The following is a 17,580-nucleotide window of genomic DNA, read 5'->3' on the forward strand; positions in this document are numbered from 1 at the left end:
GAGAACATGCAAACTCCACACAGACAGGCTCCTGTCTCACAGGGATTCAAACCAGGAACCTCTTCACTGTGAGCCGACAGCATTATCGACTGCAACTGCCCTTTCTTTATAACTCTCTTTTTAATCTGTGCTGCAGTAAAGGCTCCAGATTTACATCAGCTATAAGTCACATCTGATTTTGAGAGTGAGTAAAAAGTGTAAGAAAAGACACACATGAAAAATGATCAAATAAAAATAGTCATAAAATAATCAATTTAATAAAGACATGAAAGGAAATCGGAAGAACTAAAATTACTGACAGTTTTCTGTGGGACCCAAAAATTACTTTAATTTTTTTATTTTCAAAAAATAACATCTTTGTTTAACATCATCCAATGGTCTGAAATATATTAAAATATAAATTTAACTTAACCACTGATCTTCACAATGAATCACTAAACAGTCGCAAACATGACCTCTTAAAGCTGTCATCTCCATCATTGATTCAATTTAAAAAAAATGCATTTACTTCAGTTGCCCCCCCCCCCCCCCCCCCTTCTGGATTAAATGAAGAATTAAAAAAGCCGTTTATGAATATTTTGATTTCAAGATAACACAAGGAAGTAGAAAACATCATACCGTTTTTTTTTATTTCTATTTGTGAAAACATTATAGTCACGTGTTTTACATAAAGTATATAATTCTGACTGTTTCTCTTGTTGTTTTTTAACCAATTTACATAAAAACATTTACAGATCTGGTATGTTTCTTTATTTGTCCAGATTTAAAGCCTGTTCTTGTTTTATTAAGACAGCAAAGCTCGGACTCGTCTTGTACTTCTGAGACACAGAGGTAAAACTATAAAGTATTTCATATTGACCATAAAGTGGCATACATTGATATATACCTGGTGCCCTGGCCAATCAGAGCAGAGAATTTATACGCTGGTCGGAGGCGGACACAAAGACACTGGCGGAGAAAGAGAAGTGTGAGCAGACGCCAGGCAGGCAGAGAGAGCATCAAATCAGTGACAGCGAGAGGAGAGGACGGGGTTTGGACCGGGTTTTGTCCAGGTTCGGATCATGCCGGTGAGACGGGGCCATGTGGCTCCTCAGAACACCTTCCTGGACACCATCATCCGCAAATTTGAGGGTCTGAGTGAGTACATGAGACTTTGATTTGTGATTTGAACTATCATGACAGAGGGACGAGTTTAACATAAATCACTGTTAGTTAATGTCAAATAAAACACTATATATTTAACCCGTTGTAGTCACACTCAGTTCTTTTTAAAACATCGTTATGAACAACTTTCAACCTGATTATGTTTCCTGATTTAAGTCTGAGAAAAGAAGTCAAATGTAAACACGGGCCTGATTTACTAAATTCGATATAGGTCGCATATATGATATGATATTTAACGTATTTTTTTTTATTATTTATCTATATCTATATTTTTTCACATCGTCCTGCTATGTGCACATTGAACATGCACACTTGCTGTGTTGAAAAAAAATGAACTGACTCAGTCAACACTCACTGCAGCTGTTTCATTTCTATACTAACAAAGTTATAATCAACACAAATGTTTGATTAGAACAAAGTCCACAAATGATTGATCTCACAAATGTCATGCAGATGTTAGACGTGAATCTTTAAATTCTCTGAACCTCTGCATGATTCAATGTTTCTGTTGCTTCGGGATAATTTCTGATGTCTTTTTATGATACGCTCTTCTGTATCGGTGTGGGTGTGTTTTATGAGATTGTGATGGTTCTAATACGTTTCTTCTTCATCTTTGTACCTCTCTGTCCTCTCAGATCGTAAGTTCATCATCGCTAACGCTCAGGTGGAGAACTGTGCCATCATCTTCTGTAACGACGCTTTCTGCGGGATGTGCGGGTACAGCCGGGCGGAGGTGATGCAGAAGCCGTGTACCTGCAGCTTCCTGTACGGTCCTCACACTAAGAGGCCGGCCGTGGCTCAGATGGCTAAAGCTCTGCTGGGAGCCGAGGAGAGGAAGGTGGAGATCTCGCTCTACACTAAGGACGGTACGATACACTCAAGAGTTTCTCCAGTTTGTTTGTGTCAGGAGTGGTAACAAATATATTTCTCCAACTCTGTATCATTTAAAATATTAGCTGCATCAGAAGATAGTTTGTGTTTGGCGTCTAGACTCCGACCTCATCGCTCCTCACAATTCTTATTTACAAGCAGAACGAAATGAGTGATGGGTGACATCTTGAACCCCTCAGTCGAAGCCTACAGGTGGGTGGTGGGACTGAGTGAGAGTTCAGATCAGAGCGAGCAAAGAGAGACAGACCAGAAATCTTGCAGCTTTATTAGATTGCTGATTTGATTTGTTGTCAGGTGATTGTTGAGTCAAGTGAGAAATCAGTTCGGCTCGAGTTGACTGCCTGAACTAGTTTGAAGGCATCGCCTCATTTGTGATTTATTTTTATTTTATTTTATTGTTTGTTTTGATGATCCACCAATACAACTTTTCGAGCTCTGATACAGATCCGATACCTGTGTTTGATGAACCTGTGTTCCTCAAAGCACAGTTAAAGGGATAGTTCTGTATCTTTGAAGGAGGGAGGTGTGAGGTACTTGTCAATAGTAAGTATATATTGATCCGCTCAGCCCCTCACATGAGAAGAATCTCAGCAGCAGCACATTTCACCTTTGGCTCGAGGTGTCTCTCTGCAGAGGAAACAGATGATATTATTATTACTATATTATTATATAGTTATTCTATATCACTAGTTAATAATAGGAGTTATGGCTCTCCTGGTAGCAGTTCTGCTTTATACAAGCTAATGCTAATGTTGTTGAGGATCAGTTTAATAATAGTTCCATAATCACAAAGGCTGTTTAAATGTGTCATATCTGATTAGTTTATTGATAAGATGTGACTGTGTGTTTTCAATTCTTTCCTCCCTCTCTGAGGAACATAAAGAGTCTGCAGTGCAGTATGGATATGAAGGCTGATAATAATTATCAAATGACTGATTAAATTTAGACATCAAACCAGTCAAAAGTGGGTCACAGTCTAAATAAAGCGACCTTACAGGAGCAGCTCACTCAATACTGAGACGGGACCGACTGTGGACCGACAGAAAACGGAGAATTGTTCAGACAGCACACACACACACACACATGTGCGCACACACACACATGTGCACACACACACACACACACACGTGCACACATGCACACACACACAAACCCTTTCTACCTGCTGATCCAGGAACTTTAAGACTACTGGTAATTATTGAACTACTGTTTGACGTGTGTGTTAAGTAGGATTTATGGGATATTTAGATGTTATATGTGTGATCACTGTTTTTGTCCTTTGTCTTGCATAGACCATAACTTGTTTGTGATATAGTGCAATGGGTGTGCACCGATAGAGAGAGAGAGAGAGAGATGGATGAGTTGGGCTTGTCATTGGGTTTACCAGTGATGTGTGTGAACAGCAACTTCAGACTCTCATAGTTTCTCTTAACAGACTGATGCTGTCTCATACCAACAGCTCCAGCATGTGGCGATAGATACATATTATTGATCAAGTGTATGTTGTGAGCTAAAAAGGAAGTACGATTCGCTGAGGCTTAAGAAATGTATACGTGTGACAGTTTCAAATGAAGTTAATGTCTTCTTTCTAGCCGAGAAGTTTACCTCAATGAAAAGGAACAGGCTGCACCTGCGAACGGAAACATGAAAAGATTATCATGCTATGTTTTTGTCTTAAATAATCCTCTGTCTGTCTTACCACTTCATCATTGAACAATCACAGAATAGACACCCCCACCTACATGTATCCATGCTGGGCAGGAACGGATTGATTAATGATAATGTTGAACATTGTAAACAGAGAATGAAGAAGACTGAACATGCCTCCCACTGAGTTATTTTGTGTAACTTTAGAGTTTCTGGATAGCTTAGAATAAAATTTAATAATTTATCCGACTCCAGCTCCTCCAATAACCTCTGTTATTGTGTTTTTATTGTATTGAATCAGCAGTTTCTGGATTTATTAGTTTGGCCTGCAGGCAGAGAGTTCACGGGGTTAGACAGGTGGAGTGTGAGGAGAGCAGAATGATGAAGGAAGCTGATGCAGCTTTCTTTGTTTGTTCGTATCTTCAGACCAGCAGAAAGAAGTCAATGAAAAGCACGGTGAGGTTTTACTGACAATCAACACACATTTGTCACACATTTCCCAGCAGCCAGCTGGGAGAGTTGTGGATTTACAGCTCATCTTGTCTCCCTACCAAAGCATACGTCTGCAGGGAGAGGAGTCTCCCTCATTCTGAGTTTGTATCTCCTAAATGAAACTCATGTTGATTTAGTCAAACTACAGTCTTAATCAGCTGAGATCAAGAGTGCATGCAATGAATTTCAGTGTCAATCCAGTTCAACATACAGTAGTTTCAATATAAAGCATAACACTGATTTGCTATATAAGGAACGTATAGCTATTGTTAAGTTCCAACTTGTGTCTCTAGTTGGCCCTTTGGTCAAATTACATTGAAAACGATCAAACTTCAAACAGCCTGATGCACTGATGGAGACACTGTGTCGGCTGGGAGGAGGAGACCAGGGAGTTTTAAACAACGGAGAAATCCTTCCACATGGTGATCTGTATCACTCCATCTTTGATCATTTCATGTGTCATTAATCTCCAGGCTCCGGCTCCTCTGGTCTGTTGGAGTTTAAAGCATGTTTAATCCATACTCTGGCTGATCCTCAGGTTATTCATGGCTGCTTTACCAGGCTGACTTCAGACACTGCCGATCCAAGACGATGTGTTGGTTGGGTTAAGACGTTCCATTGAGTATTCCTTTCCTGGTAACTCAGGTTTCAGGGGAAGGCCACCTGATATTCTCTATATGTTCTTAAGTACAAATGGCTTTAGATGTTATTTTTAATCAAGCTTATTTGTGTTGCATTACATGCAACATGCAAAAGGGGAGATTTTAAATTTCTACACCAGCAACAAAACTTAATTTTTCACAAAATATGTATTTTATAAGACTGCATTTTGGCTCATTTAATTACATTACAAACAGCAACCATGTATAGAGCAGCTGTGTGCTCTGCTGTGCAGTCAGAAAGGCATTAAAACCGGTGTGTGTGTGTGTGTGTGTGTGTGTGTGTGTGTGTGTGTGTGTGTGTTTTTTTCTTTTCATAATGATGAATCAGCCTGGAGCATGCATATATGGAGCCTGGGTCAGTTGAAGATGAAAATACTGTTTGGGCTGTGATAGTGGTTAAGTAGACAAGATTGTCCTGACCAGCCTTCCTGGGATGTTTTGGGAATAATTGGATGAAACATCTGTGAAGGGAGGTCCACATCTGACAACCCAGGTGATCATCGAAGCCTGTTTAGGTCCTAGAGGTTCAGGTAGACAATATTAGATTTCTTTTTTTTTTTTTGAAGGACTGAGGGTTGAACCCTGTGGAACACCTCTGACTGGTTCGGGGGTCAGAATCTTTCTGCCATTTTAATAGAGAAATGTCTGTGTGAAACAATGAAGCAAAATTTGCACAGCATTTAGTCTGTTTGGGTTCCAGTCCTGTAGGTATTATCAGTTAAACCTTTGAACATCCTCACAGTGGTCATCACTTCATATTATAAATGTGACGTTCAGTCAAGTTCAACTTTTTTAAACCACGAAAGCTACAGATTAACGTCTCTAACAGTAACGAGTGACGTCTCTGAATCTCAACCAACAACCTCAAACCAGTCAGAGGTTGTCACCATGAAGGTGAATTTGAAGAATAGATGATTGAAAAACATACGTTTCAGTTTGCTTTTTATTACATCCCCCTCTCTGTATGCACACAGCTCTGTGGGATAAGAAGGTCACTAAACCCTCTGAGAATTTAATCCTGAAGAAGAGAACAGTGATATACATTACAGTGCCCTTATAATCCATTCAACAAGATATGACATGCTAATTTCATACCAGTGGTGAGTTCTAATACTCATTTACCCTCAATAACAGAGGTCAGACACATTTTGGATGGTATAAACTATATATATATATATATATATATATATATATATATATATATATATATATATATATATATATATATAAAATGCCACTATAAGCAAGAAGATGACCTGAATGAACACCAAAGGAAAATATTCATCAGCACTCACGCTTCTTAAGACTTAACCTTTGAACATGTTTTATCTGTACAATGTAGACAGTGCGCTCTGCTCTGTGTGTGTTAGTAAAAGAGGAAGGTGTAACTTTTGCACCTTTGAGACACTAAAATCATTTGAAAGATGTTGTTGTATTTGCTGACTTGTGAATTTGAATGGATCTGCGCTGCTCTGTTTTTCTGTCCCTTGGCAGCTTTTGGTATAAAATATGACTAAAGACCTGTACTTATATACTATTTGATAATATAGATAATTAAAATTACAGAGATTTTATCATTTCAAAACGTTGTATCACAGTCACAAACGTTTAGACGGCCTTTGGTTATTTTCAATAATATTTTCTTTAGTTTTTTTCATTGGTCGTTTAATGGAGCTCATGTTGTGACAGGATTGTCTCTCTAATTAAGATATTAAAATGCAGCGAGGGGATTGTTCTCACCAGATCTAAAATAAACACAAAACAGATGCCATTTATCCATTACAACATTTTGCGTGTTGACTTTGTTCAATATGTTTCTTACATGTTTAACAAATCATCACAAATTCTCCAACGTCCCAACTTTTTAGGAAATGGGATTGTAGAAAGAGCGAGTTAAAGTGTGTGCGTGTGTTTGTGCATGTGCACTTGTGTTTGTGCATGTGTGCGTGTGTTTGTGCATGTGCACGTGTGTTTGTGCATGTGTGCGTGTGTTTGTGTTTGTGTGTGTGTGTTTGTGCAGATTAATCTCTAATCCGTTAGTTTATCGTCTCTCACTCAGCCGATACGGTTTTATGCTCTGATGAAAACTATGATCCTATTTCCCCCTCTGTCCCTCAAGAGCTAAAGCCACCTTCACTGTGACCTCACACACACACACACACACACACACACACTGATTAGAACATTACTGTAACTGAACTAATGTGATTGAGATTAAATAGATTAAAATGTAGGGGAAAGAAAAGCTAGAGCTTGAGCCACTCTTCACACAGTTTCTGAAGAATTAAGCTGCAGTGTCTGAAAAGTGTTTCATCTTTTAATAACATGGCAAGACATACTGAGGAGAACGCCAATAAATTCATATTCATAATTCAATATGTTATTAAGTAAATTAACTTTGTTAAAATTTAAACAAAATCCTAATATGTAAAAAAGATGTCATTAAACCAGAAAATAATGAAACCACTTTGGAGCCCATTTTTAATTCCTACTTTACAAGTGCTGTCGTCAAAACCGGACTGACAGAAACCAGTGTCCTAAAACCAAGACAAGACCAAGACAATACATATAAATGAACAAAATACAGTTTTTTGCTATTAAACAAATGTGTCAGCAGCAAACAAAGTCTGACTGTTTATAGCGTTTAATGCACCATGTGGCACCTTTTATAAATGTCCTAAAACACTCAGCGATCCAAAGGCAGGTGCAGTTTAATTTGTAAAATTACTAAATTAATTTATTTGGAACGATCAATCAATCACACACGATGACGTGTGATGCCAAGCCTGAAGAAACTGCAGCAGCCAAACTGTCGTCATAAATCAAAGAGAGAGATTGTAACATTCTGTGATCTAAACATTTGTTATATTTTATATTAAGAAAAATGAATTTTCAGGCGTATAGCAGCTACCTCACTTTTAGACACCATCACCCATTAAAATAACAGAGGTTGTAATATTTTTAGGCATGTGGTTAAAAAAGAATTGAAAGGTATCTGAAGTTTTGGAACAGCTCTAAACGGTGTTCAGAGAAGGAAGTTCATAATGTTCATAGTGTTTATAATGTTTGATATTCTGCATGATGATCCGGTCAGTCATAAAATAAACTCATCAGGTGTTCGTCCTCTTACCCGTTTTAAATCCAGACAGAGAGGTTTAATATCAGTCTGAGGTCTTTATAATCGACATCATGAATCCAACTGTTAGGCAGGGCTAAGAGTTTGAGAACCCAAAATGCAGAACACAGAGTCAGAGGCAGGAAGCGGGTGCAAAAGGGAGTTTAATGATCAACAGGACTGTATGAAGATCCAGAAGTTCGGGGGAGGGTCAAGGGCTGAGTCGAGCTGGGGCGTTTGAGGTTGCTGGGGTGAAGAGTTGTCGGAGGAGTCCAGAAAGATGCAGGAGTGGGATGGAGGCAGGAGTTGAGCGCCGGGAGACTGTCAATGAAGGAGAACAATGTTAGAATGATAAATACGGAACAATGGGGAATCAATTTTCTAATAAGCAGCAAGACCACAACTGACTGCGTAAACAGAGTCTAAGATCTGGCAGAGTGGTGGAGTTGAAGCCCAGTATTTGTAGCAGAGTTGATTGGAGATGAAGAGCAGCTGCAGCCCAACTCCTGCACACCAGAGTCCACTCCTGCAATCAAGAACACACACACACTGCAGGCCAGGATTAAGCAGTGGTCATGACAGTACCCCCCCTTCTATGTGCGCCTCTTGGCGCACCTCCTGGTTTGTCAGGATGAGTCCGATGAAAGTCCCGCACTACAGACGAGTCCAAGATTTGGCGGCGTGGGATCCAACTGCGCTCTTCTGGGCCGTACCCCTCCCAATCTACCAAATACTGTAGACCACGGCCCCGCCTGCGCACATTTAGCAGTCGTCTAACTGTGTAGACAGGCTGGTCATCCACCAACCTGGGAGGAGGAGGGGGAGGAATGGGAGGGCAAAGAGGGCTAGAGGAAACGGGTTTGACTTGGGAGACATGAAACGTAGGGTGAATGCGAAAGGAGGCAGGAAGCTTGAGGCGAACTGCACAAGGGTTGACAACGGACTCAATCTCAAAGGGGCCAATAAACCTGGGTGACAACTTCCGTGATACCACTTTGAGAGGGAGATTTTTAGTGTTGAGCCATACCTTCTGCCCTGCGGTGTAGCTGGGAGCTGGAGTCCGGCGGCGATTAGCCTGTTCCTTCATTCTTGTGGAAGAACAGAGCAGAGAGTTCCTGGCTTGTCTCCAAACTTTAAAACATCGCCGCATATGGGCTTGAATTGAGGGGACCGCCAATTCTTGCTCCTGTGCAGGAAATAAGGGAGGTTGGTAGCCGAGAGAACAAAGGAAGGGTGACATACCAGAGGAGGCGTTAGGCAGGGTGTTGTGGGCATACTCTACCCAAGGGAGTAGAGAGTTCCAGGAGGATGGATTGGAGGAGGTGACACAGCGAAGTGCAGCCTCCAATTCCTGATTAGTCCTTTCTGTTTGACCGTTAGTTTGAGGATGGTACCCAGACGAAAGGCTGGTGGTGGCTCCCAGGGCAGAACAGAAAGCCTTCCAGACTTGGGAGGTAAACTGGGGTCCCCTGTCAGAGACAATGTCAGTGGGCAGGCCATGTTGACAGAAAACATGCTTAACCAGAAGGTCAGCAGTCTCCCTAGCTGACGGAAGTTTAGGCAGGGCTAGAAAATGAGCTGTTTTAGAAAAACGATCGACAATATTGAGAATTACAGTTTTACCATCTGAAGGGGGGAGACCAGTAACGAAGTCCAGAGCGATGTGTGACCATGGACGACTGGGAATGGGTAAAGGACGAAGGAGACCAGAGCTTGGTTTGTTGGATGTCTTGTTTTGAGCACAAATGGAGCAGGCAGAGATGAACGAACGGGTATCCGCATCCATGGTAGGCCACCAGAACCGACGACGAAGAAAGGCTAGAGTCCGGTTCATGCCGGGATGGCAAGTTAGACGGGAGGCGTGAGCCCACATGAGAACCTGAGAACGGACAGCATCAGGGACATAAAGACGGTTAGGGGGACCATTACCAGGGTCTGCTTGGTGGTTCTGAGCCTGCTTCACCAGAGACTCAATCTCCCATGTAACAGCCGCTACCACACAGGTTGGTGGCAGTATAGGTTCCGGGTCAGAACTGGGCTCCTCCAAGAATTGCCGTGAAAGGGCATCAGGCTTAGTGTTGCGGGAACCTGGGCGGTAGGTTAGTGTAAAGTTAAATCTGCCAAAATACAATGTCCATCTCGCTTGTCTGGAATTCAAACGTTTTGCTGATTGAATGTATGAAAGATTTTTGTGATCTGTCCATACCACAAACTGTTGTTCTGCCCCTTCCAGCCAATGTCGCCACTCTTCTAGGGCCAACTTCACCGCAAGCAGTTCTCGATTGCCAATGTCATAGTTTCTCTCTGCGGGAGATAATCTACGGGAAAAAAAAGCACATGGGTGAATCTTGTTATCTGTAGCGGCTCTTTGTGATAATACTGCTCCTACTCCAATATCTGAGGCATCCACTTCTACAATAAATTGCCGGGCAGGGTCAGGCTGGACCAGAATGGGAGCAGTGGCAAAACAACGCTTGAGTTCTTTGAATGCCGTTTCCGCCTCAGAGGTCCAACAGAAGGGGAGCAGTGTTGAGGTGAGAGCAGTAAGAGGAGCAACGAGGCGACTGTAATTCTTAATGAACCTCCTGTAGAAGTTGGCAAACCCCAGGAAACGTTGCAGCAATTTGCGGTTGGTGGGTGTTGGCCATTCAGTCACTGCAGAAACCTTTGCCTGATCCATTTGCACCTCTCCCTGTGCAACAATGTAGCCAAGAAAAGAGATTTTAGGGACGTTAAATTGACATTTCTCTGCCTTAACAAACAACTTGTTCTCCAGTAGACGCTGAAGGACCAACCGTACATGCTGCTTGTGCTCAGAGGGTGTCTTGGAGAATATCAGGATGTCGTCTAAATACACGAAAACAAACCTGTTTAGCATATCTCGAAGGACATCATTCACGAGGGCCTGAAACACAGCTGGGGCATTGGTCAAACCAAAAGGCATTACCAGGTACTCAAAATGCCCCAGCGGAGTGTTGAATCCTGTCTTCCATTCATCACCCTCCCGGATGCGCACCAAATGATAAGCATTGCGCAGGTCCAATTTGGTAAAAACAGTGGCTCCATGGAGAGTGGAGAAAGCAGAATTGATTAAGGGCAATGGGTATTTGTTTTTAACAGTTATATTGTTTAGCCCACGAAAGTCTATACAAGGTCTAAGGGTTCCATCTTTTTTACCCACAAAGAAAAAACCAGCACCCACCGGAGAGGAAGATGGACGAATGATTCCTGAAGCAAGGGAATCCTGAATATACTTTTCCATGGCCTCATGTTCCGGTCGGGAGAGGTGGAAAAGACGGCTGTTGGGGAGAGGGGCTCCAGGTTGTAGGTCAATAGCACAGTCGTACGGACGATGTGGTGGTAGAGACAGTGCATTATGTTTACTGAAGACTGGTGCAAGGTCATGAAACTCTTCAGGAACTCCAGAAAGGTCAGGAGGCTCAGGCAGGATCCGGGGTTCGGTGAAGGCTGGGACAAGGGCAGAGTGCAGACAATTAGTATGACAAAACGTGCTCCATGAGGTGATACTCCCTTTAGACCAATCTATCTGAGGATTGTGCAATTTAAGCCAGGGGATTCCGAGAACCAGAGGGGTTTGAGGACAGTCCATGATGTGTAATTGGATTCTCTCTTGGTGATTTCCAGATAACCTGAGCATAATGGGTACAGTCTGGTGGGTCACCTTTGCTAGCAATAACCCGTTTAAGGCTTTAGCATCTACGGAGGTGTCTAAAACCCTGGTCTCTATTGCCAATTGTTGGACTATTGAACGATCAATGAAACTCTCATCAGCTCCTGAATCAACAAGTGCAGAAAGGGATAATGACTGTAATTGCCACAGGAGGGAGGCACTGAGCTGAATACGGTAGGGAGATAAACTAGCTGTGTGGCTCACCAAGATCTCTCCCACTACTGGTGAGCCACCTCTTTTACTGGACGTGTGGGGCAGGTGGCAATGAAATGGCCAGACTGGCCACAATAGAGACAGGCTTTGGAGGCAAGGCGACGGGTTCGTTCCCCAGGTGTTAACTGGGCTCTACCTAACTGCATAGGCTCTGGTTCGACTCTTAGAGTTTGGGGTTGTTCGGGAGCTCTAGTTAGAGAGCGGCCAGGCATTGCAGAAGTGACGTTTTGGAGTTTAGAACCCCTCTCCCGACGGCGCTCTCTGAGTCGATTGTCGATCTTAATAGCCAGCGAAATCAGTTCATCAAGGGATTCTGGTTCGTCCCTGGAAACAAGTTCATCCTTAATAATGTCATTCAGGGCATTCTGAAACGCCCCCTGCAGAGCCTCATCGTTCCATCCACTCACTGCCGCCAGGGTACGAAAATCCACTGATAGTTCAGCCACACTGCGAGGGCCCTGCCGGAGAGAGAGCAGACGTTTAGCAGCATCTTTCCCTCGGACCGGGTGATCGAAGACCTTCTGCATCTCCGTGATGAAGGCCTTGTATGAAAAACACACTGCTGACTGGCTTTCCCACACGGCTGAACTCCAATCACGTGCAGTTCCTGACATGGAGTTAATCAAATAAGCTATACGGGAGCGATCGGTGGCATAAGAGAGGGGCTGTTGTTCAAACACTAAAGAACATTGAGTCAAAAAGGCTCTGCATGAGCCAAGATCGCCATTGTAACGTTCAGGTGCAGGCACGAAGGGCTCACGACCCACATGAGTAGGGTTAAGATCCAGGTTAACTGTAGCAGGAGGTGGAGGCTGAGGGGGCGTGGCCAGCACTGGTGGAGTAATGACCATCTGGGTGAGGTGATCTGTGAGGGTGGCCACTTGACCAGTGAGCAGACTGATCTGTTTTAACATAGATTCGTTGTTTTCAGAGAGAGCTCTTAAAACCTGCTCGTGTTGTCCCAAAAGACTGCCCTGGCTCGATAGAGCAGTCTGAACAACTAAAAAATCCAAGGGCTCTCGGGGGTCTGTGTCTGCTGGGTTCATCTCAAGGCCAGATCTTACTGTTAGGCAGGGCTAAGAGTTTGAGAACCCAAAATGCAGAACACAGAGTCAGAGGCAGGAAGCGGGTGCAAAAGGGAGTTTAATGATCAACAGGACTGTATGAAGATCCAGAAGTTCGGGGGAGGGTCAAGGGCTGAGTCGAGCTGGGGCGTTTGAGGTTGCTGGGGTGAAGAGTTGTCGGAGGAGTCCAGAAAGATGCAGGAGTGGGATGGAGGCAGGAGTTGAGCGCCGGGAGACTGTCAATGAAGGAGAACAATGTTAGAATGATAAATACGGAACAATGGGGAATCAATTTTCTAATAAGCAGCAAGACCACAACTGACTGCGTAAACAGAGTCTAAGATCTGGCAGAGTGGTGGAGTTGAAGCCCAGTATTTGTAGCAGAGTTGATTGGAGATGAAGAGCAGCTGCAGCCCAACTCCTGCACACCAGAGTCCACTCCTGCAATCAAGAACACACACACACTGCAGGCCAGGATTAAGCAGTGGTCATGACACCAACAAGGAGTCACAGGGTGTTCGAGTTCAAATCACAAACTCATCTCTGTTGATTAAACTTGTTTTATCGTTTAAAAAGGTCGGAACAGGTCAGAGTTTAGCCTCTATATCACAAAACACATAGAACAAGACCGCTGGTATTAAGTGTGTTTGTGTGTGTGTGTGTGTGTGTGTGTGTGTGTGTGTTTGTGTGTGTGTGTGTGTGTGTGTGTGTTTGTGTGTGTGCTTTCTATAGCAGATGGTCCTCTAGGTTTGTCTTTTCGATCTCATATAAAGGATAAAGGTAGAATACGTTAGCATGTTGCTACGCTAATCCAGTCTGGCCGTAGATTTTGCCCCCTATCTTAGTATGTCCTTCACACACACACACACACACACACACACACGCGCGCGCGCACACACACGCACACACACACAGAGTCGCGGGAACATATTTAGAGCGGTGTGGGCTGAGATTAGCCAGGATTGACATTGACTGTGCATAGCCTATTGTTTAAATAGACGCTTATAAAGTGTCCAAGCTGTCCAATATATCTCACACCAAGGTGGGTCAGTTTATTTTGCTCCATAGGTGTGTGTAACCATGTCCTCAGACGGTGGAGAGCGTAACATGTCCTCTCACATGAAGAAGCTGAGATGGGGAGACACTGATGAGGTTCCACTTTGTTGAAAAGAGTTCTTGTTTGTGGATGGAGTTGAGTGCAAGAGAAGGTGAAGGGAATCTATGTCACTATTTGTTTCTTGTTGGCTGCCTTAATCGTGATGTTGGTTGTTTCACGGGGATGCCTTATTCAGTGCCTCTAGCACCATGTTAGCTATGTACCTAACTTTTGTCCTTTGTCTTTTTACTGTCTTTATTGTTTTGTGGCAAAACCAACTAAAGGAAGGGGATTTTTGACTTGGCATTTAGAGTTACAGTTACAGCAGATACAGTTTGTAGCATGTTATCCACCAGTTTGTCATCCTGAAGGGCCTCTGTGTGCCTTCCCAACATTTCGGCACACTCGATAGCCCAGTATGCTGCAAACTATCACCAACTCAAACTGCTCGAACATTGCTTCACAACAGAGGAGACCATGATTTTTAGCTATCGTTGCTCATTTGAGCTGGCCTTTGTTTTAAAGCTCTGGTCTCTCTCCACACTTTTGTTTTCCTTAAGCTGCTCCAATGTTTTGAGGATTTCGCTGTAGGCACTACACACTTTGATAGCTATTGTTGGTATGCACCATCTTGTTGGACATATGGCCAGAATGGTAACTATCTCATTGTAGCCAAAGATCCTCCTTGTGTTTTGCTGATTCGCAGGTTACCACAGCCTCCTTAAAAATGAGGTCAAGTAAATGCTTGACACTGGTTGAAAAGGGCACGTGTCTTTCAGCCTTGTCTGAAAACCTGAAAACTGCCCTGACATGTTCGAACTTCCATGAAAACAATGTCCAAGGAGACGCTCACCCTGAGAAATACATCTTTGATGCAGTTGAACCGGGTCTCTCTGCTGCTTTCGGGGGTTTGGTGAAATCAGAGTGAATCTCCAATTCTGTTTCCACATAATGCAGCGTCAATGAGAACTGTTCCATTGTACTGCAGGCATAGGTACCATCAGCTGTCAATCCAAAGTGCAGACTATTCGTGGCACGGGACACAATCTCACGTTGAATAGGGCAGGCATACTGTTTAATGACTTCATTCTGGATTGTGTCCGAGAGCCAGTTATCTCACCTATCAATCCACTGTCTCTCTCTGAAGAGCCAGTAGATACGTTCAATCATTAGTTCATACAAAATTCCATCAGGGGGTGCCGAAAAGCCAACCCCTTCTTTCCCAGGAAGAGCACTGATCTGAACATCTGCTCCAAAACATGCCTTGCTATGTCCTGTGTTAGGCTGACAGCATCAACTCAAAGGGCAGCATTTTTAGTCATTGAATTTTTCAGTGGCTTTTCACCAGTTTGTAAAGTCTCCCTTGGCACATGTCTGTCAAACCTACATATCTTCATTGATGAGACCTTTCTCCACTGCTTTCAGTTAGCAGATGGTATCACTATGATTCCCAGCCCCAACGCCACCTTTTGTTATAGTTTGATTGAGAGCCCCCTGGCGGCGGATGTTGCATACTGTGTGGTACAAGTTGGTTGGTTGGTGTGGAGTGATTGCTTTGGCTGATACCACGTTAGCGATGTTAGCTTACATTTCGATGAATGCTCCCAGTTCTGGGCCCTGGTTAGTTTTGCTGGTCACTTTTATAGGTCGTGCAGCTGCTGCTGGTAAGACTCCAAGTCTGCCGACTCCTCCCCCGGTTGATTGGACAACTCAAGGCTTTGCCTCTTTTTTGGTTTTTTGGGCTTTCCAAAAATGAATCACTGATGAGTGCTGTCATGAGATCATTTTTGCCTCTTGTCATTGTGGCTTAGACCACATACTTTTTACAGTCAAGTATTTAATGTTTCCAATGAATAAAATAAGAATCAGAATCGGGTTTTATGGCCAAGCACATTTAGACAAACAAGGAATTTAACTTGGTGTATTGGTCAACAAAACAATTAACAAAGGAAATAAATCAAAACTAGCAAGACCTTAAATAATAAGAAATATCAGAAGCAAATTACAAATGTATATAATAGAATTTAAAAATGTCAAATGTACGAAAGGTGCAATAGGGTGCATTTAAGAAAATGAATTTAAAGTCCAGTGGGCGTTAACACACAATGTTAACACATAAAGAAACAGTTTTAGCCTTCACATTATTGTGATGTTTTCTGACTGTGGGGCCAATGAGAGTCTGTGTTATTTAGGGGGAGGGGGGAGGGCATGGACATTGTTCATGAGGTTAACAGTTGAGCGGGGAAAAAGAGGTTTTGGTCCTGATGGACCGCAGCTTCTTACCAGAGAGGAGAGTCTCAAACAGTCCATGTGCAGGGTGAGAGGGGTCGGCCACTTGTCCTAGCATGCACTTGTCCTGCCAGACTGTGATGGAGAAGGAGAGGATGGACTCCATGATGGCAGTGTAGACTGTAGAGGTGAACCATCATGGTCTTTGGCTGATTGAACTTGCAGCTGTTAGTGTACAGGGAGAAAGAACACAGCCTTGAGGGGAGCCAGTTCTGATGGTCCTTCTGTCTGAGACATTCTTCCCTAGCTCCACCTGCAGGTGGAGTCAGGCACGTTCAGCTGAGAGTCCTGGAGCAGGACCGGATTATTGTATTGAAGGCAGCACTGAAATCCACAAACAGGATCCTGACGTAGGTTCCTGCTGAGTCCAGATGCTTGAGGATGAAGTGGAGGGCCAGGTTGACAGCTGCAGGGGGTCTAGGAGGGGGGGGGGGGGTGAGGTCTGCGATGTCTTTGAGGTGTTAAAGCAGAAGGTACACAAAAGACATCGAATGAGGTTGATAGATAAATTAATAGAATTTATTTGATTGGGGTTTTTTTGTTAAGCATGTTTATTTGTTGTTTTCTTTACCACTCCCCCTGTACACACACACACACACACACACACACACACACACCTACACGATATGAAGCCTATGCAGATGTTCCTTATCTATCAAAGGGGAATATTATTGTATTTCAAACTGGGGATAATGGTCCATTGCAGCAGATCAAGCCTGATGTGGTTTGTTTTCACAGCCTGTCCTGCATGTCGGCGATACAAATGTACAAGCTTTGCTGTTTTAAACGCTGTATTGTAAACACACTGGTCCTGTCATTAAAAAATCTAGATATGCCTTTGAATGCCTTAAACTGACAGGACCGAGGATAGAGAGGGAAATTAAGAATGGCTTGAGAAATGATATGCTGGAAAGGAGCCACATGTCGGGCTTGAACCCGGGCCGCCCCCTTGGAGGACCACATCTACCATCCATGGACTGTGACCTTAGTGCTAGGCTATCAGGCACTTTTTTTACATGTTTTGAGCTCTGTATGGGGGAAAGGTTGTCCAGTAAATAAGTTCAACATGCTGTGATGTCTGCATTATAATTCTTGGTGGATCAAAGTGTGTCCTCCTAAATGTGTGACAACATTACAGAAAGGATCCCTACAGAGATGGACCTTTTTGTTCCAGAGAATGATGATGAAACAAAACACAAGAACAGTCACAACATGTGTCTTTTGTGTCCTGAATATATGAATCCTGTTTTTTATCA

At 43.2% G+C, this 17,580-nt stretch overlaps 1 protein-coding gene across 1 annotated transcript in view; it reads left to right on the forward strand.

Annotated features, from left to right (window-relative positions):
• Positions 1-1,049: 1,049 nt before the first annotated feature.
• LOC306827188 (voltage-gated inwardly rectifying potassium channel KCNH6-like) overlaps positions 1,050-17,580 on the forward strand; it is a gene marked incomplete at its 3' end in the record, with an annotated part of 35,361 nt that continues 18,830 nt past the window's right edge. Inside the window, exons 1-2 of the mRNA XM_079348858.1 lie at positions 1,050-1,137; positions 1,800-2,030. Of these exons, the coding sequence (XP_079204984.1) occupies positions 1,062-1,137; positions 1,800-2,030 (307 nt within the window). The 5' untranslated portion in view covers positions 1,050-1,061. The remainder of the gene's footprint in view (positions 1,138-1,799; positions 2,031-17,580) is intronic.

Source organism: Symphodus melops (assembly GCF_947650265.1).
Source record: "Symphodus melops genome assembly, chromosome: 7".
Classification (NCBI taxonomy): domain Eukaryota; kingdom Metazoa; phylum Chordata; class Actinopteri; order Labriformes; family Labridae; genus Symphodus; species Symphodus melops.